Source organism: Anguilla rostrata, chromosome 2, assembly GCF_018555375.3.
Source record: "Anguilla rostrata isolate EN2019 chromosome 2, ASM1855537v3, whole genome shotgun sequence".
NCBI classification, from domain to species: Eukaryota; Metazoa; Chordata; class Actinopteri; order Anguilliformes; family Anguillidae; genus Anguilla; species Anguilla rostrata.
The window spans coordinates 12,354,989-12,382,192 of record NC_057934.1 but is presented as its reverse complement, the minus strand read 5'-3'; the positions used below and the strand labels follow the sequence as shown (position 1 = coordinate 12,382,192).

General features: G+C 41.0%; 1 protein-coding gene across 1 annotated transcript; it reads left to right on the top strand.

Moving 5' to 3' along the window:
• Positions 1-23,963: 23,963 nt before the first annotated feature.
• On the top strand, positions 23,964-26,864 carry egr2b (early growth response 2b). The gene is made up of 2 exons (XM_064320354.1): positions 23,964-24,366; positions 24,893-26,864. Exons 1-2 carry the CDS (start codon positions 24,192-24,194, stop codon positions 26,008-26,010), a joined length of 1,293 nt encoding a protein of 430 aa, XP_064176424.1. The 5' UTR covers positions 23,964-24,191; the 3' UTR covers positions 26,011-26,864.
• Positions 26,865-27,204: the final 340 nt, after the last annotated feature.

The following is a 27,204-nucleotide window of genomic DNA, read 5'->3' as shown; positions in this document are numbered from 1 at the left end:
AATATTACAGTTTGGCGGTCAGGGCTAATTATTCCAACACTTCTTATAAAACAACGCCTGGCAGTAAGAAGAATCTCTTAAAGGCTGTGAAAACGGCACCAAAGACATCAAAGACGGGGAAAAAAGAACCTCTCTATTGGAAATTTTGCTCTGATCGGCGCACATTAAGAAAATCCCATCTATGAAAAGCACTTCGACTGAATGCCAAACAGCAAGCCACTCATTGCAGGAGCCACGCAGAGAGAAAGGGGATTTTCCTCAGTCACCCACGGCTGTTTTTGTTTGTCTGTCTATCCAGCTGTCAGATTGCCAGCGCACAATGCTGAAGATGACATGAAGGTTGCGTTCGGCTGACGGTTGGTGTGGTGCTGCTGTTGAGCATGCACAGTCTACTCACTTTGCACTTCCACTCACTGTGAAGTCTGGCTGATCTTTTTTTGCACAACTGAGGTCTACAAAACCACCAACTTTGTGTGAATGCATCTCTCTCTCTCTCTCTCTCTCTCTCTCTCTCTCTCTCTCTCTCTCTCTCTCTCTCTCTCTCTCTCTCTCTCTCTCTCAGTTCATGTGTTTCGAACCATATTTTTCAACTAAGAGTCAGGGACACACTTTAATTCAGGGACATCTTTTCACTCACAGAGAACATCACTCTGAGGGAGATCTGCAGAGAATAAAAGCGAGCTCACTTTTAATAACACTCCGAAATGACTGCGTCCACATCATGGGCATGCACAAATATCGTGTTTGATTTCATTATCTCCCTTGTAATGATGCTTGTGAGCTCACATTTCCTCTGAATAAAATTGATTGGAAACAATATCTGCCCTAAAGTACATCTAATGGTGTTACAGTTGGGTAGGAGTAAATGAGGGGGAATTTAGCCACCAAAGTCTTTCATTTAGTTGCGGGTGAGTGGGAGGAAAAGGACATTACTGTCTCCAATTAAAAATAAGAAAGCCGCTAATGTTTTTACAGCAGAGTAGGAGGAAATCAGGCCAGAGTCAACCCTGGGCTGCTAATATCAGTTTAATTGAATGCCATTCACTTGTGCAGGCCCCGGCTAACAAATGGCGGTATTAGAGGAGAAAAATGGCTGTAAAGCCGAGGACTTTGTGGATAAGCGCAATGGGCATGGGAGTGAGCAGTAAAGTTGTGTCTGTCTTTAGCAGCTGTGGGAAAATTAACTAGATCGGCCGAAGGCCTCCATGGAATTTGCGCATTCAGAAATAATCAGTGCAGTTCCATAGGAATACATGTAATAATCTCTGGTTATTTGCAGTCTGGAGTATTTGTCCATGGCAGCTTTGCCCCATATAATTTATGCCACTCTGTCGGGCAACAAGAATTCATTATTATCATTACAATCACTTAGCAGATGCTGTTATCCAGAGCGACGTACAGAAGTGGATAACATCAGTGTTAGTCACAAAAATGCTATATGACTGAGAAGACACAGCGGGCCCATTTATAATTCATTTATAATCAGTAAGGATAATATTAACCTGACACACAATATGTATTGTAACAAAAGGAAGTGCCACTAGATATGCTTATGCCATTATCCCAATATGAATTCAAAAAAAAAGAATGAAAAAAAGACAGAAAGAATGTCTAAGAGGTGAGTCTTCCCACGACAGTCAGAAATTCTGCCTCAGAATAGCAGAAGATGGGTATCGCTTCTGCTATTCTGAGGCAGAATTTCTGACTGTCGTGGGAAGTTCAGTCCACAACCTGTGTGTGTCTATTGAGGGGGGTGGTGGTGGGGGCGTGGTGGTAGCAGAACAGATAGGAGGTGGGACAGGGGCATGATGCCAAGAGGTACTAGAGCAGAACAGAACAGAAGAGGTCTGGCATAACTGAGTTAGCTGGATAACTGCAGTGTTGACAGTAAAACCCGAAACAGCTCTTTTTTACTTGAGTCCATGTTCCAGCTTTGGGAGGGTTCCAGGTATTACTCAGTGTAGTTATCCAGCAGTTAACTCAGTAATCCTGTTTTGTGAAACAGAGCCCAGATTGGTTCGTTGAGTCATGTTCACGAATAACTTTAAGAGGGGAATTTTACACCTTTCAGTCTACACAGCGTAAAATTACTGAGAATAAGGTGTGAGGTCACATTCATAATGGAGCCTTCACTCAGACTTCAGGTATTACATACCAGATGCTATACTGGACCCCAGGCTACTGAGGCTGAGACGAAAGAGTTCTAAGTAGCCAACACACTCAGGCTTTCTTTGTGTATTTCTAATTCTACAGGCCATCGCTGCAAAAACAATTTGAGCTCTTGGGTTGATCTACCTGGTTAAAAATAGGGAAAGTAAAAATTCCATCTAATTTTGATGTAAAATAGAACACAATAAGCTCTTAATTAAAATAAAGATACAATTTGATAAGAAACAACAGAGATTTTGGCCTAGATTGTTTTAAGGCATAATTGATTTAATCCAGTCTTCTAATGGGGGTTGAATCTAAATTACAAGGTTTTTTTTTTTACAGGGTGCCCGGTGGATAGATAAGAGTGTTATTCACACACTGAAGGGGATGTCAGTTCATCATTCCTTTTATTGCTGAGCAGAAAATTAGCAATGTATATTCCAATTGTGTGATTAAAATTTTGTTTGTCCAGTGATATGATGTGTTTCGCTTGTCATTTACTGTTAAATGATATTGATATAAAATGTGTGCAATTAAATGGCTGATTTATTGTAAACAAATGTGAAGACCGATGAGCTCAGGTTTACATTTGGTCAGACCCTTTGTTGGTTAATGCAATGCAGTGTCTATACATACATGCTCTTTGAACATACTGTACACACAGACACACACACACACACACACACACACACACACACACATACTGGTATATACATGTACATCAATGGTCTATTATCATTGTCCTAATATTTTCTGCCTTTAAAAGAATTATGTTTCATTTACAAATATTTTGCTGACAAGCAAGTGCCCCAGAAGTTTGCTGTGTCCCATGTGATAATTCCGCTACTTCATTTTTTTCTCAAGAAATTTCATCCTTGTAAATAAAAATGTAAATTACTCCACACCTGAGCCAGTTGGGGAAAAGAGCTACGGTATTTATTGGATTTTCAGTCATCGGAGAGGAGGCGGGATTCAAACCATTTGCATCAAGATAACAAAGAAATACAATACAGCCGGTTCAATTCTTTTTAGCTATTTTTAATTGTAGAGAGATGGAACACTGTAAAGGAAAACATCATTACAGGCTAAACTTCCACTACAGGGGCCAGATTACTCGATTACACATGTTATTGTTTTGTTTTCTTCATTATGCTCCCGAAATGAGGAAATTGGGTTTGAATTTCAGCACCATACAACGGGCGCTTCTGTTTTAAAGTTTACGCATTTTCTTATGTCAGTCGTGAAATGTCTTGTTGCTTGTGAGCACTTGCCAAATCAAGATGGAGATAGAAAAAATAGAAAAAAATAGACAATGCCACACATGCCCAACCATGCCCTTTATCCCCATTTTCCTTTTGTGGAAAGAATGAAGAAACCGGTGTGATGTTTGAAGTTAATGTCTACCCAACCACTCTGATATTGCACCGTTGAGGAACAAAATCAATTTCATTCAATATGTTATAGCATTTTTCAAACTTGAAAATCCTCTACAGAGATCACTTTATTGATATAAAGCTTTCGCCATTTTTCATTATTAACCTTGGAATGATGAGCCATTCTCCAAAAAAAGTGTTAATGCATGTAGTCTAAGAAAGATATTTATTTAGGTTTTTCAAAGCCAATGTGGGCCTTTGTGATCCGTTTCCTGTAATGATTCTCGGTAAAATATAGATCCATATATATTTCCATATTATTTGTTGGCAGCTTAAAGAGTTACAATCGCTTCAAATGATGACATCTTTATGGATGTTGCAATAGCAGGGATGGCAGTAATTCCATTACAGTTAGATTCAATGATAACTCTCAAACATTAATCCACCCTGACAATATTTTCTCTTCTCTAATGGGTTGGCTGTGTGAAAATGCATTAGATTTCTCTAATGCTGCTCTCAAATACATTTTCCACTTCTCTATTTATCAGTTGGCAGCTGCTACACAAGGTGCGTTATGAAATGTGTTTGAATTAACAATTGGCACTGCCATTTCACTGGATTCGTTAAAGAACACTTCTTATTTTGAAAAAAATCAATCTTGCCCCATGAATCAAGTGCCCAAGACAGGCCCAAGAAAGATGCGTTTCATGCACAGGCTGTATGGCCAAACATACTGATGGCATACTGCACAGGTGGACATTCTTCTGTATTGGAATAATCTTAGCTGATTTCTAGTTTTAAATCAACATCCTATTAGTGTTATCAAAAAACAAATCACATTTTACACATTTTGACAGTTTTTTTTATTTTCTTGATCTCTGATTAAATTTTTCACAACCACAACATGATTGACTTCTGCTGAACTCTCAGTGCCTTTAAATTTCCCCATCTCGGAATTGTTGGCTGGGACGATGGGTCGATTTCGGGGGAGGATATCTCTCAGTCTGGTCTTACAGCAGAAGCTCTGAGTCGTCAAAATCAATATTGTTCTCTAATAACATGCCTTAGGTTAGTGCTAGGGGATTCCTCCTTGTCTGCCTCTTAGCTTCTTCCTGATTTTCCTTATCCTTACACTCTGAAGTTTTCACTGATTGATAATTCTCCTGATTTGCATGCCTTTTCTGTTCGATTTCATCGGTGGCAGACCCTACAGCATGCACCGATATGCATTTTAATGTAATGCGACTGGAGATAGTCGTACAGACTCAGAGACAAGACATGAAAGACATTAATGATGGCATGGCTAATTTTTCAAGGTGTGCTTTGTAATAACATGAAAGACCACATGACCCACAGATAAACTGACTGCTTGATTTAGACTAATTACCTAGCTGTCTGAAAGTCAGGATAGGTTCTGTGACACCAATCAAATCATTTAGATAGGGCAGCTTACCCCGTCACCACTGAGGGTCGCAGGTCTACTGCAGTACAAACAGGACCTGGTCTTCCGGTTCTTATCTCTGTGCATAGAGGCGGAGGGAGCTGTCACGGTTGGCAGTTAAATTAGAGGATATTTACTGTGTCTTACCTGTTGGGGCACATATTTTCCTTCCTCCTCTCTTTCTGTCAGAAAACGCCACTACTGTAAGTATGGGTTTCCTCGTGCTCACCACAGGTCCTAGGCACACACAGTTCCGTTTGCAACTCTGGCCTGGGTACAATAAACTTTTTTTTTTTTACATAAGTATGTTTTACCAACAATCAGTTATGAGTATAGTCATAACCAAATAATGAATCAAAAAAGTATTTGCCCAGGAAAAAAGTAACATTACAAAAAGTTGCTTTATTCAAAACAGCTTTATTCAGCCTCAGTAACCAAGATACATGGAATTATTGACTTGCTATGTAATTTACTTCTAGATCTTAATGTAGTGAAAAAATGAAAGAGCGAAGGTAAGGAAATTTAATACAAAACACACCTAACTGGTTTAGCAACAAGTGTAAAGGCCATTCTGTTTTGGCTGCACTAGTTCAATTGGCTGTTTTCTCCATCAATCCTCTTTTCATACCCCAACTGTCCACAAGTTTTTGGAACCCTACCACCGCACCTCTCCTCCAAGTATCACCTCACCTTATCAGTCTGGGATAAGACATCCACAAGCGTCTAACTCCATGTTCGAAATCAACAGCCAACTATCCAGTTAACACAAAATGTAATTGAAACCAAATACATGTAAGTTCTGCTACTTTGCCTTTTCACATATGGATGCATTTTTGTGGTTGAAATATTTGCCTTCAAGAAATGACATTTGTTGGGAAAATATTGCTTTTGACAAGATGAAAAAAACTGTTCTCAATATGGCCAACTGGATAACTTGCGGTGCCAGAGCCTAAGAAGAACTAAGAAGTAAACCTGGCGTGGAGCACTATGAAAGAATATCCCGCCAAGACTACATTTTAATCAGGAGTTTTCAACAAATAAGAACATGGGTTTTGTGAATTCTGGGAGCACAAGGGATAATAACTGGCCATCTCTAAATGGGTACCTGTTAAGTTCCTCTAAAAAAGACTGACTTGCGGGTTCTGATGGCTCCATCAGCAGCTTTGCCTCCCACAGGCGCGTGTGGAGCACAGCAGGGGGTGGCCAGGCGGCGTAGCTCGGCACTGCGGCCCGGTTTGAGACTTCCTGTCTGGGAAGAGGAAGGACAGTCGGGCCCCCATACGATACCGGCGGCCGCAGGGGTCGATCATTAGCCGACTCGGCCTGGTCCCGGGCCGCGTGGTGTCTTGTAGGCCCATCAAGCGCTCTTCCATCACGGTCTGTCGGGGAAAGCCCAGCTCCCTCTCCCGCTGCACTCGGGACGTTCAGGAGATGAAGACGGAGCACCCGGAGGGCTAATTGGACGAGGCGCGTTACGTGCTGAGTACACGCGCGAGCGAAGGAGGGCGGGGCGGCGGGTGTGACGGATTGGAGGATCCCTCGCTCCCGCCCCGGCGCGAGCGCGAGGTCATTTCCTGCCCCGGGTCGAACATTAACACGCGGGCATTGCGGAAGGGCCGCAGCACATCCTGGAGCATGCGGTGACAAACAGGAAAAGACGCGGGTCGCTTTTGGCCACGCGGCTGCTGGAGCTGTCTCGCCCCAGGGGCATCAATCACACCTTCTTTGTTTTACTGAACACAACAAGATGGCGAAGCCTTTGAGAGGGAATTGCCTGGTTTGTGCTTTTTCGCTGTTTCGGGGCAAAATTGAGCTCCGCGCAGAACTCGAGGAAGTGGAAGGAGTAGGTGGAAACTGCGAGAAGTCGGACTAGAATAGATTGAGATCAACCAAAAGAGGGGGTTTAGCAATCAAAGAAAATAGGCTGACAGCAAAAGAAATGTTCTGACAGTAAATTACATCAATTGGTGACATTAACCAATGTTTCAAACTTTGGGTTTGATATACAGTATTGTAATAGTGTAATGCAAAGGTACAGACCACTGTAAACATATTAAACATGCCATCATTTCATAATCCCTTATTACAAATATAGACTTTGGGATTATAACTTTTTTTTGTGTTTTCTGTGATATAATAATGACTTCATAGAGCCTTCGATGTCTTCCAGCACACCTCTTGTCTCAAAAAAAGTACATTCGTCAGGTGTGATAACCGAGTCCTGGAACATCCGGTCTCCACTGATTATCCACCGATGGTCAGAATGAAGTTGGTGAATTATGTTCTCTGTTCCATTTGGATCAGTCCACAAAAACTGAAAGGCAAAAAAAAATAAAAAAATGACAAGAAACAACCATGATGAGAAACTTTTTTTTGTCCTCCGCGTCATTGGCCAGCTCCATCTGTTCAAATGGAGGCTTTGTGTTTTGACTCTACCTCTCCCATTTCTGTTGTGCTCTTCATTTCCTTGATAGCATTAGATAAAGTATGTGATAATGGCAGCTCGCCGGCTTGCCGAGTTTCTGTGATATGCAAAGTGATTCACCATGCAAAATGGCATACTCGTGGCTACATTAATGCTGCACTGAGTGGCCGGGTCCTTGTTCGACGATATGAATAGAAGCTACAAGGAGGTTTTTCTAACTACTACACAATGTCAGCTTTAATGAATTCTGTCGGAAAGAAGAAAGACATTTGAAGCATGGAATGGATGCACAAAACACGCTCTCATCGAGAGCAATTGGATCGCAAACCCGCTCTGTGATATGCACATCTGGATTACCATTAGTGCCTACTTCCGCTGGTAAAGCCAGCAAGCATGTCCATGAGAACACGAACCTCACTGGAGCAAAAAATAAATTAAATTTAGTAAATTTCTGTAATCAGAAAAACTGTAGCCATTTTAGTCATTTAAATTGTTCTTTGGGAGCAATGCATGCAGACAATTCAAATATATTTCTAAATACTAAATAGTAATGCTATATCTTAGGTGACTTGTGGGTATTCCACAGTACAGGCTCAAGTCAGCATGTCAGCATACATACAGTGGGATGACAACATATTAATGTAGTGAGCATTGCAACTGAACAATAACATAATACAATGGATGCTATTTCAAATTCTTATCTGGGATAGGAAGTACAAAACGGAGCAATGCAGTATCATCTATATGTATTTGATTATTAATTGGTGTCAGTCAATCAAGTAAACTGACTGCTAAACCCAAATAAGGAAAACAAGAACAAGGTCATACTGAATATTTGTAAAGGGCTACTGTTAAGGTTCTTTAGTATATTTTAAATACTTACAGGATAACATTTATCTGATGTCTGGATAAAAAAGTTTTTTATTCTAATAATTTTATTGATTATGAGACACATTGGACACTGTACTGAAGAAGACATCTTTAATTTACTAAGTGATGTAAATTCTTACATAGAGTCGGCCAATTTTTATTTTAATTACTTTTATGAATGTATGCCAGAAGGTTAACCTTGTAAAGGCACATAACAGTAAGCACATTGTTGTAAACAGGGATCAGCAGATCTGCAAACACCGTGCTTTTCCTCCCATGTTTAATTAACACGGCTGGGTCATTAGAGATTCGCGAATTAGGTAACAGTACCCTGAATGAAACTGAACACTAGCTGGAAAACTCTGAAACTCACTCATTTACCAATAAACTTTTGGCATTATTAGCTCCATTAAAGGATGGGATTGTCAAAGCAATAACATTTTATAAAATTACGCAAAATGGGAGGAATATTCTTCCACGTTAATGAGCCTCTCATCTGAGAATTGTCTTAATGGGGGCTCTGCCTGAGCGTTATTACCCAGAACACACTAGGCCCCTCCATGTGGAAAATAGAGTTTGATACTGGTGCTGATATAATTGTCTGCTATGACTCTTGGTTTAGGCACTGTGATTCATCTCCTTTCAAATTAGTAGCGACACGGCTGGGTTTCATTTCTACCATAATCTGTAAACTCCGCTGAATTCCCTGGAAAATAATAAATTGCAGCTTCATTTGTAACTGTCAGATGCTTCTCTTCAGCACCCCCACCCCAGCAGAAATGGAGAAAAGTCCAAGAAAGAAATTCACAAACTGAATTCTGCTACACCATGATGTAAACTCAAGCTAAGAGTAAACCATTTAAATATATGGTGGAATATTATATCCAAAGGGTATATTTTTAAAATATGGAAAACACGTGGAAAACATTTCCGAATATAATCATTTTTAAAATCTTTTTTTGTTAAATTTCAAATAATGACAATTGTTATTTTAATTAATGCAATTTTATAATTATTTTAAATGTGTTTAAATGATGTTATTTGACTGCTTTGTAAATGTCCTTCAAATATGTCAGTCAGTCTGTCTGATTGTAACCTTGTTTTTGTACTTTAGGTGTAACATCAGTTTGTCTCTCCACCCCAAATCCCCACCCCTCTCCACCCACACACAAACACACACACACATACACTCAAACATCCACCCCCCCCCCCCCCCAACTCCACCCCCCCTCCTTTTTTTGTTGTTGTCTTTTTCTCTTGTTAATGACAGGACTCCTAACCGTCAGGCCCTCACAGAGGTCATCCATCTTCCCGGGACACCCACCCACCCACCCACCCACCCATGCCGGAGCGAAAGCACCCACCAGGTCCCTCTCCCCCAGCCCCGGCTCTCTCTCCCTGGCTGCCATTATCCCCGTGTCAGGGCCTGCTCTTCCCCCCAGTGATTAATCATCATTTGGAAAGCGCCGCCGGGGCGCACGGAGGTGGGCCGGGCCCTGCAGGTGGTGCTGCCCCCTCGGCAGGCGGAGGAGAAAGGGCCTGCCGCTGGGCCTTTGTGCGCGCTCCTCCAGGGCGGGCCACGCCCAGCTCTCTGCCCCTCTCCAGCGTCGGTGATCGGGCTGCCCCGACCACATACTCTGATGATGCCTATGCAACCTGGTTGTGGTTCCCCGTTTCTGGGGCTGTACTGTACGTCTACTGCACGATGATATGAAAGGAAATGTTTTATTTAAAACAAAACCATTACAGCGCAGATCTGAATAAACACGCATACAGCAGCTGTGCGAGTGGATTCATTGGAATAAAAACAAAAGGCAAAGAAATCATTTAAAGTCAATGTCAAGCGATACCTAAATCCATGTTAGAATTCCTTTTTTTTGGGTGGTGATGGAGGGAGGTGGTTGTTTAACAGCTGTTCTGCTTGACGTTAATGTAAACAACATTGATTTTTGTCCACGATGGATGTGGAGCAGGACAGCGGTGGTGCACTAAGAGCAGGGTGACAGGGGTGTGGTGGGAGAGAAGAGTGGGCTGTGTCATCCTACCCAACACCAGGGTATCTTGCTTCTGTCAGCCCTGTCAAATGATCCTAATCAGCACTTCCTCTTCACAAGGGTTTTGAAGATTTTTTATAAACTTAAACTTAAATATCATCAAGAATTAACCTTTTTTTAATAGATTGAAATCAAAACGTGTTCATACCCCTATGTTGATGGTTAGAGTCATATGCTTCAATATTGGATCAAAATAAAATATCATTTTTCGAACATTTCAAATTATCTAAAATGAAAAAGAGCTGAGATTGTCTTAATTTACGTTTTTGTTATAAATATTGTTTTACATTTTTCTGGTTTGGTTAATGGTCTGCTTTCTCAAACTCACTTTTTAAAAAATATCATTATTAACCTTTTATTTCTGGCCTTTAATATCCACACGACTTTAAATAGTCGGAGTATTATTATTATTTTTAAACAGGCTGACATCAACTTCCATGAGTGAAGATACCACTGCTCCAACCCAGCTCTGACACCTATTCGCTGGGTCCCGTCTGGCTCCGCCCACACAATGTGAACCTTCACCCACTGGTGGAGCTGAGGGACCGGATGATCAGTGAAGGGGATCTCCTGTGGACAGCAGCGCTCCGCAGTGTGACAGGTGAGAAAGGAGAGCACGGCTCTAGTATAAGGGAAAGGTCACACTGGCCAGCCATCGCTGTGGGCCCTCCCTCCCAAAACATTAGTGTGACTGCGCTTGCCCGAGGATGGCTGAGGCAGCAGTGGCATTATGGTGTTGGTTAAATGGGCCTCCGGGGACCTTCTGGGATTGATTAGTGCATTTTCTTAAATAAATAAAGATGTGTGCGTGTGTGCGTGTGCATGTGCATGTGTGTGTGTATGTGTGTGTGAGTGTGTGTGTGTGTATGTATGTATGTGTGTGTGTTTGTGTGTGTTTGTGTGTATGTGTGTGTGTGTATATCCTTTTAGGTCTGCCATGCTGGGTAGGATGCGAGCTGTCTTGCAAAATAAAAACTGCGAGGTGCAGTTTTTCGACTTGCCGAAGTACAATTCCCCCATTAGGCTAGACACGAACGCACAAAGATTCTGAGGGCATCTTAATGACAGTTTTTAATATTTGAGAGCTCTCGGTTCATAAAGACCTAATAGCCCCGGTGCACACAATTCATTACTGACCGCAACAAAGATGACTGATCTGACGCTTAATGAGTAAACTTTGACTGAGGCTGAGGCAGAGCACAGACTTTAACAAGGTCCCATGTTTCCTGAAGGCTGCCACTAAATTAAAGAACCATTTAAACGGACCATTTGTTACTTTAGCCTGCCGTTCGTCCTGTCCTTAGAGGCTGCACAGGGCATTGATGAATAATAATTCTGAACTCTTCTCAGGTGAAGATTAAACACTTTAATGATACCATTTGCTTAATGTCCTCCTGCATAAATCTGTTTCATGTGGAACTATGTCATGCCATCTAATTTCTCTCTCCAGTCAAGTTTATGTGATTTTTGTTTGTTCATTTTTTAAATATTATTTTTAATGGAATGCAGGAATTGACAGAAGCCAGCGATGTTACTTTCTTATAGTAAAGGTAAAGCGTTAGATTGCCACCCATTGCAATGGAATTTTATCCACCTGTACAGTAATCACTGCTTCTATCAAACCTATTGTGATGTAACTAAATTTCATATTTTGTGCAATGACTTTCTGCGTTTGAGCACTTGAATTGCATATTTGCATATTTGACAAGCATATTTTATACCCAGGAGGTATCCATTTTCCCCACGCAACTTTCTAGGTGTCTTTCTGCAAAAGCACTTTTGCCCATTACGTATTTCATTTTACCCATAGTGCAGTTACTGTGTGTAAAGATGGTTCATACAATATGATATTTTATGGTACACACAATATATAACTATATAACTAACCAGTCATGTATACTAAACTATTATTTGTATTATATTTACTATTGTACATATTATCTGTATTTTGTAAATAAAATAGCTGAGCATTCACTTAGTCTTGATTTGACTTCAAGGGTTGATGACAATGATGACGACGATGGTGATGATGATGATGATGATGCTGACGATGATGATGATGCAAACCTCATAGTTACATACTTTCCAGGAGTCTGAATCTTCTAGAATAGTGGTTTTTGGTTTGTCTACCCTTTGGAGAAAATCACCAGATTTAGCAATGACTCCGTGAGCATTAGACCATTGACAAAGGTCAATGATTAAATGACTGCCAAGTTAACCAAGCTGTTGGGAGAAGCAGCAATCACTGGGTTCACCATTTTATTGCAAGCAGAATTAAAAAGCCCCCCACCCCCCACCCCTCACCCCCACCCACAAAACTTTGTGAATGCTTTGGAAATACAAAAGGTATACGAGTACATTCATCAGCTTTGCCCTCAGAGTGACTGATTATCGTACAATGCAGCCTCTGGACACAGTCTGCCTCCTGGGCCTGCATGAAGCATCACCTCAATACACTGTAACTGACAGCCAAAAATCCCAGACCCTCTTGATCCGGCGACGGTTCATATTGCCAGGGCTCATTTGGCACCCCAAACCGTACACGATGGGGCTGGAAAGGCATTACTGCCTCTAAATGGTTATTGATGAGCGACTGACGATGACACGAGCAAACCGTAGAAAAATGTTTCTTTTTCTTTTTTTTTTTTCGTATCCTCGTTGTTTAACAGGAACATTAGCGCTAATGGCCGTTCGTGATGATAGAGAAGCCAAATGTCAATGGCGGAACGAGAGGGGTTCTAATGAGCGAAATGGCGGGATCTAATTTGACACCAGGGCTGTCATTCCGGCGGTGTTTCCGCGTGCTCTCAGGTTCGCGAGCGGACGGCGGGTTTTCTGAGAGTGGGCTTGGAGAGCGGTGGAAAGTGCCAGCTAATAACTAGTTTCCACCGTCTCATCTCATCTGCCTTGTTGTGTGTAATCCAGTAGCACACTAGCACTCTAAACTGTGTGAACATTGTTAGTCGTTTGTCCTGTCTACTTCTCTGGTTTCTAAGTCAAGGCTGCTCAAATGATCTAAAAATGAGCTGAAATATGGAAGAGAACACGCAGAGACTTTAAGAATATCATGTTGTGTATATATAGCACAATATGCTGTAATAATTATGCAACTGTGAATATATGTCATATATTTGTCATAGATTAAACACGGTTCACACTGTCATGCAGACAGGTCTGAGAACCATGAGGATGATGATTGATGATTTTTGAGAATGCTTTCAGCATACACAACCAGTACACCAGAGAGATGTTTGTTAAGGGCATAATCTTATATCTACAGAAGGCCTTCTATTCTATGAATTGGATGCAGTTGATAAATGTAGCCATGCTCCTTTTCCCTGATTCCTGTGGTCACTGAGGAGAAAGAGGCTGGTGTCTCGTCCAGATAACAGGAAGTGATAAGAGTCACTACATGATCTTGACTTTCGCTGCAGGGCCTGGCCATTCCATTTAACATTAAAAACTAAATGGAAGATACCAGTGATCAGGAAAGACATTATTCACCTTCCTATGCAAATTCAGGACTGGCCCCACAAGGTTCCATGCTGCTCCAGCTCTTTAAATAGAACAGTGATGGGGAGGACAGCGAGGGGGATGCAAGGATTGGGGAGAATGCTCAACATAACTTGCAACAACATTATATCTTTACATTTAAATAATGCATTAAAGCAATAGGTAAGCAATAGTATAATTATTGAACATTATTTTCAATGGGCAAACTCATGTTGTGAAAGACGTTTAAAAAAGAAAATGCATTATTTATGTAAACTTGTGACTCAAAGTCAGAGCTTAGTAGCAAATGCAAATTCAATTTACCCCCACTAAATTTTAATACCCAAAATTACAACTACAACTCAAACCATACAGCTTTCAAGGCCATGCTGAGGAAAAAACATTATTTAGAAAATACAGAACTATCTATAAAAAAACAACATACAACAAAACAATCGAAACATGTGCTAATTAATAAACTAATATTATTGGACCGCACATCTAAATTCAAGAGGACACCTCATCTTGGAAAACTATGAAGACTCAACAGTTTCTTTGTCAGTCATTTTTGACCCATAATGACATTCACTTTGTAATTTAAGCGTTTTGTATCAACCTTACTACCAAGATACACTGTGACATCATTTCCATATGGTGCTCAATCCGCTGTGCGCTGGGCTTCCGGACTGGTGGGTGTTTGAAATGAGGGAGAGTATGGCCACCGGTCCACGCCCAGAGCGTGGTGTGAGAGTGACAGCTACACCTACAGAGCGCCCTATCAAAGTGCCCCTGCCTCTCCCAAGCCCCTCGGCCCCTCAATCGACTCGATTACCATGACAATTTCAATGTCAAGACGCACTGTGCGCCGAGAGCACCCCCCATTGTCTTGTTTTGCGTTGTTGTTTTTCTTTTTGCTGCACTCCAGGAGGTGGGGGGTAAAAAAAAAAAAAAAAAACTCATATACCCCTCCTTTCAAAGTACCAGAATATAGATTATCACTTGCAGAAAGATTATCAGATGTGGTGGAGCAACCATCCCTGGAGTATCTCCCCCTGCACTTTGTTGCTGTTGGAGCTTGGAGATGTTCTTGCCATGAAGACTCACTGAGACTTGTCTTCACACCCCCCCCCACCACCAAGCTAACAATGTGAGTACGCAACCTATCCCAACGAACCTGATAATTCTGCTTGCATGTTTGTTCCAACTTTTTTCCTCTCCGTGCTAGTGTTTCATCTAACTCTGTTGGGTGATGCTGACTGCTCATCCACAAAGCCTCTTCAACAGCTAAATGCGATGTAATTGAAATGTATTATTGGACCGGGTACAACTTTTTTTCTGCGATAATGAACGTGTATCTTATTACCAAATGTAACTATTATATTCAGTTATTTAATTAGTGCACTTCTTGTGGTATAAAATATTCTCCATAGCAATCAATCAAATCTGCAATTTGTTTAGACATATAATATCAATTGCAATCCACTTCCCAACGCACACACTAGTCATTATTGCTATGGGGAATATGCAGGTGGGAGGGAAAGAATTATCCAAAAATGAAAGTAATGGCTAGTGTTTCTTGTTGCAGAAGTGTTAACAGATTGATGGATTTGCAGTGAAAAGGCAACTTTCTGTATATGAGCTTATAATTAACTGGAAATCAATACTTCTCATTTTTATCTTATTGCTTTTTAAATATTTCATAATTTAATGTGAATAATCATAAATGTGGTTTGTATATGCAACAAAAGCATTTAAATGTGGATCATATATAATGCTGATGTATATTGTGATGAAATTATTTTTATAACTCTTGCAGTGAGGGCTTAAAACTCATCTGGAGAGCTAACTAAAAACCCTGACCAAATACTCATATTTATTTTTGGGCAAATTTTACACTAAAGGTTATTAGAACACAAAGTAAACGCAGAATTGAAAAAAAGCATACTTTTTCAAATATTTTATAGTATTCTTTACAGTCTACATAATGTTCTATCCATCATAATATAATTTACCAAAGTCATTTTTTCAAATCTGATACATTTATAGCACAAACTACATTTAGGTTTTGAGAATTTACAAAAAAAAAACAAAAAAACAAAAAACTATAGAGCCGCAAAGATAAAACAACCGCCCACTCAAGAAAGAATCAATACCAGTGGCATGGAATCTCCCACTGGTTGTCATGTGACCTAGAGCCACCAAAAGAGCAGGTTAGTGTCCCGTCACTGCCCAGTGACAACCTCATTTGAATTATGTGGGTGGATTGTGACAGGTGGCTTTATGCAGCGTTGCCTTATGCCTGACCAGGGCCTGGAAAGTCTATGCCCCGCGTTCCGTTCCCATTACATCTCTCATTGTGCACTCGTTCAGCAGTTCTTCTATTGACGGGTTGACCTCATTATTTTAATAATTTTAAACCTCTAAAAACTTTGTGAACTCTGTGTGTGGGAAGTGATCTTGGGCCACATTGAAGACCAATTAGTGAACCGTGGCACAGATATTTCTCACAATTGTTTATCAACTTATGAACATTGTTAGTCATTCATCACCTTTGACAAAGGAAAATTTATCCCCCTCAACATACCCAGATATTTCACCATATATCTTACACAGGGCTTAGACTATGACTGGCATACTAGAGTACTAAGTACTAAAGAATCCTGCCACGGTCTAAATCCACTGGAATTTAGAACGGTTTTTGCCTAGTGCCAGTAAGCCTAAACAAAAAAAAAAAAAACTAAACAAAAAACAACTAAACAATGGGAGAGCAATATGAGAAAAGGTCGCTTGATTAATCGGCATGTGCAGTAGCTGTTTGGCCCCGGGTGACACCGAGCGCACGCAGACAAAAAGCTCCTGAATTCAGCGGCCGTCGGCGCGTGGGAGCGGCGTACAGAAGGGCCAGCGGCCTCAGCGGGGACGGCCAGTGCTCTGCGGCCAATGGCCACTCGGCAGGACAGGCCCCATCTGCCAAGAGGGGCCTGCTTCTGCACAGCGTGCAAACATTTTTGCATCTGTGGGCGTTCAACAAAAGACAAGAGCATTTCAAACGGTTTCCTTATTTAATTCGCAGGGGAGGAGGATGCAAAAATTCCTGAAAATGTGAAATATTCCAATGTGTGATTCATTTATGGTGTCATTTGCAAGATCTCCCCCCCAACTGTTCATAATTTTTTTGTGTATTAAATTTTATGGCCATTATATCTGTTTATGGAAAGCGTTGTGTACTTTGCATTGTTAACTTACTGACCGAAATGGGACTGTTTCATACTAAAAGATGTTTCTGAATGTTTATGAAGTCAATTGAAATGTTATACTTCAGTTCATGAATCAGCCTTTTACAAAAAACCATGCTGTTAACGTGCAAAATACTACCCCAATAAAAAGCTTTAATTTGTGTCATACTTCAAAATATAGATCAACTATACATCAATATTCCGAAAAGCAAGAACGTTTGTTATAGCTCATAAAGCAAGACAATTTACATTTTAAAAAGAAAATTTCATGATTATTTGATAGCCTTGAAGATTGGTCAGATTATCTATCGCCGGTGTCTTGTGAGACAGGATTGCAATTAATATTGCTTGTAAAGGGAGCAGGTTCATTACCTTTGCCTCATTATGGGTGTTCAGGCTCTGCGACAATGTTTAAAGGGCTATCCCCATTATCAGGGCCCGACACGTCCCTCTAATCAACATGGCCAGGGCAGCTCTGTCACCGGCCTGTCACATAAACACTGGCTGTATTTATTCACACTTCTGCTATTACGGGTAAAAAATGCTGCCGCGGCTGGCAGACGCGGGAGCCCCTTTCACAAATGGCCCTGAGAGATGTTAATGCGGTGTCCTGTCTCCCCTAACGCACTATTGAGCGCCCGGGTGATTTGCGGAGCTATCGCAGCGGCCTGGCCGGGGCGCGGTCATTATCGCAGCGAGCCCGGGAGCGCAATCTTTTACAAGCCGCCGGGGCCGACTGGCAGCAGCTGCGGCGGCGGCGGCGGAGTGAGAGAGACCCGCGGCCGACCCAAAGGCGGGGAGAGATGCGGGGTGGAAACGGAAAGGAGACGAGGCTCATTCTTTCCTACGCCGGAGAGTTAGTGTCTTTTGGTTCACCTTGGTATTTAGTACAGTACACCCCTTGGTAATGGTATGACTAAACCTGCATCACATAGGACTGGTGTGGCTGCAACTGCAACAGCTCTTATGCACAAGGTAATGCAGCTGTTGGTAATCCTACATAGGTGTATACTGGCTCAATAACTTGAAGCTAAAACCTGTGGATCGTATGAGATATACCATATTCAATGGCAGGGAGTCGGGTAGGAGGACATACTGAACATCTTTGTAAAAAAAAAAAAAACAGACAGTAGTCACTGTGCCTTATATTCGGGATCTTGCTGAATGTAAGACACAGTGACTACTGTCTTACATTCAGACCCATAGTACAACCATAGCCTCTAATGTGAGATGCTAGCACAGGCCAAAAAGACATATAAGGGCAGTAATGGCAATGACAGTATCTCTGTGGGAATTAACGCTGTTAGCGGAGGTGTCAGAAAAAACACTGAGGTGCCAGAATAGCACAGGAAGTGCTGGCTGGAACTATAAATGCTGGGAGTTTCAGAAAGAAAGGTGAAGGGGCGGGAGGCAGTGGTGCATCTTCTGATCTCTGGCTTCCAGATATAGGCTAGAAAGTGACGGGTGGATAAATCAGAAGTCTTGGCGTAGCCTCACCAGACATATATATTTAGTTGCTTTAGTGAGCTGGTGCACAGATTTCTCTAGTCCAAACAACCAGACAAGGGAGATTATCATAATTCATACATTTTTAAAACAGGTATACATCATTGGTGTGTATTGCACCTGAATGATAATAGGACGGAGTGTAGCACAGTGGGTAAGGAACTGGGCTTATAACCGCAAGGTCGCAGGTTCGATTCCCGGGTGAGACACTGCCGTTGTACCCTTGAGCAAGGTACTTAACCTGCATTGCTTCAGTATATATCCAGCTGTATAAATGGATACAATGTAAAATGCTATGTAAAAGTTGTGTAAGTCGCTCTGGATAAGAGCGTCTGCTAAATGCCTGTAATGTAATGTAATAATTATTACCTGAAGGCAGTGACATGAAGGAATTCTCATTGTGTTGGCATCTGAGCAGCACCATATTTTTCACTGTAGTCATACAGGTGACAAGAGAATGTTTTTATGTTATAATGATGTTTTTCATCTCCGAGGAATGATGCACCAGATCGTAACTTAGGTGAAGACGAAAGTCAGTCAGCTCCATACTTGATGAAAGTGAAAGCTTGTGCCACAGTCCTCTTCGATCTCATTCGTTATTTTAGTTACACAGTCCTTTTTTTCAACTCAGTCTAGAGACTTCCTTAACCATTCTATTGATTTTAATATTCTCCCTTTCATTACACGCTGTCTTTAATGTAACTTAAATGTGTTGATAAAAGAGAAGTTTCCAGTTAGCTCACAGAGCACAGAGGTAGCATTCATACTGTGAAAGAACTGAAGTGATTGTGAAAATGATGACAGGAACAAGTGTCTGTTGTCTGCCTGGACCAAAGGCTGATACTGTGTATTAATAGCTGTAGTTAGGAAAAATAGAGGCTCACAGAAACAGTCACACAGCAGATGTGGGCGGGCATTCTAAACTCACACAAAACGCGTGCACGCACACACACACACACACACACACACACACAAACACATGCGCACACAGGCGCACACACACACACAAGCTAGGTGACCTTAAACCTTTCCAATAAAAAAATCTGCTGCATTTAACCTCAATAAAAGCACTAAATTTAAAAAATGACTAGCAGAACAACGCTGTACTCCTGCAGCGCTTACTATGGTGGGAAATCTGCAACATGACCCGGCTTCTTTTATTTATTTATTTGATTATCTGCTTTTATTTCTGATTTTTTTTCCCAATCAATTATACATTTAGGATCATCTTTTTGCATAATTTTAAAGGAAGCAATATTCTGGCAGTTATGTATAAAAAATTTTAAAAAGCTGCTGCAACTCATTTTCATCTACCCCTTCTCCCTTTGTTACAGTATGAATCATGTTTGGGGGTATTGTATTGACTTGATGTGAAACTCTTGCAGTACCAGTACTGGAATTTAGGAAAGACAATTTCAGATAATGTGAAAAGAGGCTTCGCTGACAAAGATGCTTACGTAGGATCAAGCCCACAACAGAAAAACACTTACAAAGAAAAGCAACTTTTGAGAAATAAAAGTGAATAGATGGACAAGAGCTTATTCATCATTTCTTCCAATTGCAGTCCAACTGGTTCACGTTGAATGGTTTTGATGACTCAGCTACCCCAATATAACTGGTAGAAAAGGTCCACCATATTCAGCCTTACGTAAAGACGTACCTACTGTCCATTTTAAATAACATGCTCTTATTTTTTCAATTTACTCCAATGCCTATATCTGCGCATGCCAATTTTGTTTTGAACTTTTGGCCTAACGCTGGCAATCACCTTCAGGCGCTAAAGGGCACCACACCATGAGTAAATGTGTGTCGTCTACAGTGTGACACAGCCTGCCCTCTGTTACATGTAGAACAAGGGTATCTGGAAAGGGCCAGTGTAGATGCAGGTTTTTGTTTTAGCCCAGCACTACGATGCCTGGTTCAACTAATTAACTAATCATGATCTTCGACCAAGACCTTGATAAGTAGAATTATATGTGTTAGTGCTGGGCTATAACAAAGGCCTGCATCCACACCGGCCCTTTTTGAGTAAGACTGGACACCCCGGATTTAGAACAAGGCAATACTGATCAATGTAGACTACTAAACAGTGTGGCTTTCAGGAATACATGGAGATGCTGAAAACCTCATTTGCAGAGGAACATTTATGGAATGTGGTTTGAGAAGGCCAGAGGAGGATGTAGTTACAAAAATGATGTAGCTTTCAGTCAGAAGTATACAAGTTGGTATTCAAAACTTGAAATGAAATTGAATGTTCACCAAGCAGTATGATCTGTTTGGTGTGATTTTAGTCATTAAGAAGCCTATTTATGTTATATTAGCACATGTTTGCGCAGCGTTTTGATTCCATCATCTGATTTATAACGATTGACAGTTCATCCTTGTCGTTATCGGACGTTTCTCGTTGTTGATATTATAGCAAGTATCATTCTGAAATATTGCATGCCAAATAAAAAGTACAAAATTTACCTTGGGAATTTCCTGAAGACAACATGTTAATTTATTCGAGCATCATCATCTTGGGCTGATGATGGCATATAATTAGCGAACAATCATTTTGTCACTCATGACAAATCCTTATATAGCCATATCAACTGCGCCAACATAAGAGGGGAAATGACCATGTCTTCCTCCACACATCACATTACATCATATCACTGGTTTAAGGTCAGAAAAAGCGCAGGCCTATATTAAGCTGTATATTAAGGTCTAGGTATTCACAGACTGAATAGCTAATACGGTAACACGATTTGTGTCAACTACATCGTGACATCGCAGTATTTTTCAAGAAACAAAACCGAACGCTAATGGGATGTGTTTTATTCATAGCCATTCCAGTATGTCTAATGATAGACCTAAAATGGACAAGTCTGAAAAGCGCACGGAAGTGTTTGCCGTGCGCGAAATTAATTGAGTGTGCATTGACAGCATTCATTGACTTCACCGTGATTTGTGTAAACTGCGTGTGCTCTGTATGCGGCGTTCTTTCCCCAATGGCTTTCTCTGAAATAAAAGACCAAGTCGCCGATATGTGGTGACCTGATCAGTTTTTTTCACTAGATCAAATCTGTTAAAGCAGTCCTTTTTGCGTCTTACTAGCAGGCCTGCGTGAGAGAAATGGATGCGGACTATTCACCTGTCAGTCATTATCTGCTCGTACTGTAACGGAGTTTGAGATGTACAGTAGAAATTTTGGTGGATGTAGAATAGTAAGCGCACTGTGTTGGCGGGCTAGGAAACGGGTAGGTGGATACCACCACAAACCGAGATACAAACATTATCACCGGTTTTGGTGGTTGTAACTATTTGTAGAAAATGTGGTAGCCTGGTTAAAGTTGACGTCATGTCCCTTAGGTTGTTACCCACGTGAAAATGTCCACATTTTTTTCAATTACATGCAACATACTACACAATTTAAACTAAGTAGTCCTATTCATACAAGGATGATATCAATTGTTTCATATTTCACTATTATTCCAGATAGCCTACATCAAGGACTAAGACAATTTTCAGTTGATATCACACAATTAGTTTATTTAACGCCACATTAAAGTTGGAAGCGTCACCTCAGCTTTTTAACAAGAACGTCCAAAGCGATTTTAATGACCAAATGAAAGAAACTGTGTTTCTCGTTAGCACTCAGATTGAAAACGTCGTACGGGTAGGCTCCGAATTTAAAAGCGACCCTTTTTTAAATTCCATCATAGAATGGGAATGTGATTGGACTGTTATTTACGTTGTCCCTAAATAAATTCATATATTCAAGATAAAAGTTAAGTAGGGCATTTGCACCGCGAACCGAGTGCGCTCGACTGAGAGCTACGCAGTTGTATGCCAGTTACCACACATAGTACAAGTGTAATTATAGGCGCAGTAAGCACAGTAGCCAACACTGCAGCATTTTAAAAATCTAAATACAATTTAAAAAATGGTTAAGATGTTTAGTCACATATGTAGGGCATTTGTTGTATCCTGGACTTGTATGGAAATTAAATCCGGCCCCCTCAACTCCCCCCTCCCCCGTCTCTTTTATTAAGCTTCAGAAGTTTCTCAACCCACGGGGGAATTTTCTTATAACTGCCCAAGCCATGCACGCTTCTATATTTTAAGCATCGCTTCTATCACCTTTCACAGTGGAAATGTTTTTCTCTCTCTATTTTTAGCAACGTGATGGTAAGAATGTGTATACCCACAACATTTTGTTCTAAAGGGATGCCTTAACATCTCGTTTCATTACACGAATTTAAAACAAATCGTATATAAGGCATACAAGATGGGTTTTAATAACGTTTAGTTAAACTATACGGAGGTATGCGTAAATTAGTTGTAATGAAATCTGGAAACAAAACTCAGCTCAACCGCTTCATCTTCAGTATATCTACTGAAATTATACTTTGCGCTGCATTCATTCAATTGTCAGTTCCATTACATACCACTGGGTGGTGACCGTGTGAGAATGGGAGCTAATGATCATTACAACGTGCAATTGCACATCGTTTTGTAAATAATAATAATAATAATAATAATAATTATCATCATCATCATCATCATCGTCGTCATCATCATCATCAATATAATCAACTTCATCATCGACTTCATCATCGTCATCATCATAATCATATCATCATCATTTCACAGACGTATACAGTGCTGTTAACATTAGGTTAAATAATAAAATACTATATTTTGAAAATAATTTTGTAAAAGATAGGCTACTGCATAATTAGATGATAGTTCCATTGGTGGATTTCCTGCTTAGCAAAACAACGTGTTTGATAGAACGTAATTTCCACTTCCTACTGTATAAATAGAGCGCCTAGTCTACTTTCCAAAAACATATTCAAATAAGCCTCATACACTTTCCGCCAGTAATTCAGAAAAGGAGAAAATTCCGTGATTGAGACTCATTTGATTGCGGTTTTCTGATGATAGCTGAGCGGTGTTTCTGTGCTCGGCAAGACTCGTTCGTTTCCGACGCTCATATTCCGGAATGGGCTCCATATATGTACATATGGGTGTATTTTCACTCGCCGGATAAAACCATTTATGGTGTGAGAAATGAACCGGAATTCCTCATAGCGTGTGAGAAATAAACTCGGTATTGTACTGATTATTACTGATAATTCACGCACCTATTGGCAAAGATGTCAGCAAATATAGGTATCTAACCACCTTTATCTCAGCATGTTGTATGATTATTCTTGTTTATAATTTCTGCAAAAACATATTTCTATTGACATCGGAACGGCAGTTGTCACTTGAGGGTTCTCTCCATTGACAAGTATTCCGTAATGTCGTCACTCAGTCTAAAGCCAATCCAAGCGCAACGCATTTTTTCTTCAAACCACCCAGTCCTAGTATGGTCAGTGACGTAACGGCGCATTCAATGGCACTCAATAAATACATAGTGCCACTCTCAGAGCCAAGATCTGTCATTCAATGAACAGATCCACGAGAGCAGGCTTATATTGGTGTATTTAAACTTCAAAGTGAGAACTATCCGCAGTTTCTATGAAGGCTAATTTGTACTAACGGTTCTCTTAAAGGAAGAGAAATTGGGTGTTTTAATCATACAGCCATCCTCTGTAATAAATACACAGGTTCACACTGAAGGTTAGCGCAAAGCTTCTTTTAGGGTAAATTATGACAGCCAAAACTTTGGAGAAAACTCCGGTAACTCTCAGTGGTTTTGTGCACCCTCTGTCCGAGAACATCTATTCCGTGGACGAGATCGCTACATCATTGCCAACTTCGGTGACCATTTTCCCAAATGCCGATTTAGGTGGGCATTACGACCACATTAGTGGAGCTTCGGGAGGTAAGCTTGAATAGTACAACTTTTTACGCTTTTCTTTTGTGGTCAGCTATAACTTTTTACCTTTCTGAACATTCGCCTATGTGTGGAGTACATTGAGTTTGAAAGTAACACTATTTCATTCACAGTACAATTAGTTTCGTGTGATAGACTGTTTTAAAGACCAGCTGATTAGTCCGGCACGTGGAATTACTGTCAATATCTTTTTTTTTGTTGGCGTCAATTAATACATCCACATGGGTCACCGTACTTGGAACACGCGTTCAGTTCCTTTTGTTCTATAAAAGTATAGCCAGTATTTTTCATAATACCTGTTATAGCCCCTGTCTTAGTATGTATGTATGTATGTATTTATTTATTTATTTATTTATTTATTTATTGTCTATTCAAACCAACAAATCAAAACTCCCGACAACGGAGGAACTGAGGTTAAACGCAAGAGCTGGAGCGCAACATGCTTATGCGTAAGTCTTATTGCTTTATCCGAGATTTGCTCCTAACAGTACGTTATTTTTGTGTTATTTTACAGATGGCTTGATCAATGGGGACATGAGCACAGAAAAGCGCTCTCTCGACTTGTCTTACGCCAGCAGTTTCTCACAGCCCCCGGCTCCTCGCAACCAGACTTTCACCTACATGGGAAAGTTCTCCATCGATTCTCAGTATCCAGGTAACTGGAACCCAGAGGGCGTCATTAACATTGTTAGCGCCGGGATCCTGGGCATGACCCAGCCATCTTCAGCGTCCTCCTCACCGGCATCCTCAGTTTCTCCAAACCATTTTTCTAGCACCTTGAGCTGCACCATGGCGCAAAACCAGTCGGACATGGATCACATCTACTCTCCACCTCCACCTTATTCTGGCTGCGGGGAGGTGTACCAAGACCCATCTGCCTTTCTATCAACATCCACCTGTCCCATTTCTTACCCTCCACCGTCCTACTCATCGCCGAAGCCCACCACTGACAGCAGTCTTTTCCCTCTGATCCCAGACTATGCTGGTTTTTTCCAGCCACCCTGCCAGCGGGACATGCAGTCTATCCCTGACCGAAAACCATTTTCCTGTCCACTGGAGTCATTCAGAGTCCCACCGCCACTGACTCCACTCAATACAATAAGGAATTTTACACTGGGAGGACCAGCTTCAGAAGGACCCAGGTTACCCACAGCTTACAGCCCCCAAAACTTACCCCTCAGACCAATACTGCGGCCAAGGAAATACCCAAACAGGCCAAGTAAAACCCCGGTACACGAGCGACCATATCCGTGTCCGGCAGAAGGCTGCGACAGAAGGTTCTCTCGGTCCGACGAGCTGACCCGACATATTCGAATTCACACTGGACATAAACCCTTCCAGTGTCGAATCTGCATGAGAAACTTCAGCCGCAGTGACCATCTCACAACGCACATTCGTACGCACACCGGCGAAAAGCCATTCGCTTGTGATTTCTGTGGCAGGAAATTTGCCAGGAGTGATGAACGAAAGAGGCACACCAAAATTCACCTCAGACAGAAAGAAAGAAAATCCTCAGCCGCCTCTACGACAAACACGAACTCAGAGCGGTCTGTCAGCATCAGCACCTCGACCGGAGGGGTTTGCTCCTCTGGCACTGGCCAGTTGGCTGCATGCTCTTCCAGAGCAGTATAAGAAACACTATATAGGCTACATTACAACTATGGTACTATAGACTGGGATGAAGGGTAATGAGTTAACTTGTAGATTTTTTTGTATGCTCCAGCGAGTGCAGTGGAGACACTGATTGCTGGTGCGAAATACCAGGCCAGTATTTTCTCCTTTCACGTGCACAACCAGCGACCGCTTTCCCTGCGCTCAATTTGACAGTTTTGCTACAGCCAAATGTTAAATGACTGAAACGCACTTTGTTAGGCGACTTATATATAGGCCTGCTGCAAGCTGTTATCAATTCACTAGACGTAAAGTGTCTATGTATTTTGGAGATTAAAGAAAAACAAAATTGTTTTTGTCACAAATTGGTCTATGACAGTTTGCACTATGCTGTAATAACTTTCCTTCATCAGCATTGATTGCAGAATAGAGGGTCAAACTGAACAATGTTAACGATGACATACTTGCAATAACTGAAAAAGTAATGTTATATGTAACGTGTTGGTGTTAACATGCTTGTTGATCGTTTTCTTCCTTGTTGTGCCTTGACATGCCAGTTTTCGCCATCTGTTTGTACATATTTCCAAAAACTTTTTAATTAAAATGTATAATATTCGTCATTTAATATCGATTTTTAGAATGATATATTTTTGTACACATTGTTTGGTGTTATTTTCATTTGTAGCATAGAGGCCCAAAAAAGGAATGTAAATAATTTACCACTTATGACGACTCGACGTTTGTGTGCTGTCAATGTTCATACCACTGAAATAAATGTATTTGGAACAAAACCACTAACGGAGGTCAATAATGACCGCATAATTAAGAAATTGTTTGCTTGTCAGTTAAAAAAGAAATAAATGATTCTGAACAACCGTGAACTGCCTTTTAATATAATAAGAATATGTATTAGTCTTATTGCTATTAGTACAAACAACACAACAATGAAGTAGGCCGACTCAGACACAAATTTTAAAATTAAGGTTTTGAATGGGGGATTTTCCCGTGGACACACCAATGAGTTATACTTCTTTCATAAGTGCAAGCACCCACTCAGGCTCACTGTGGTGCGCTGTGCAGGCAATTCGGGGCGAAAATCTGGACCTCCTTAAAACTGGCAAATGCATTATATTTTTAATGCTGAATTCGGATGATGATTATGTTGCTGTATGCAAATTTCCCATCAAGCGCTAAATTCAAAGGGATGTGATGACA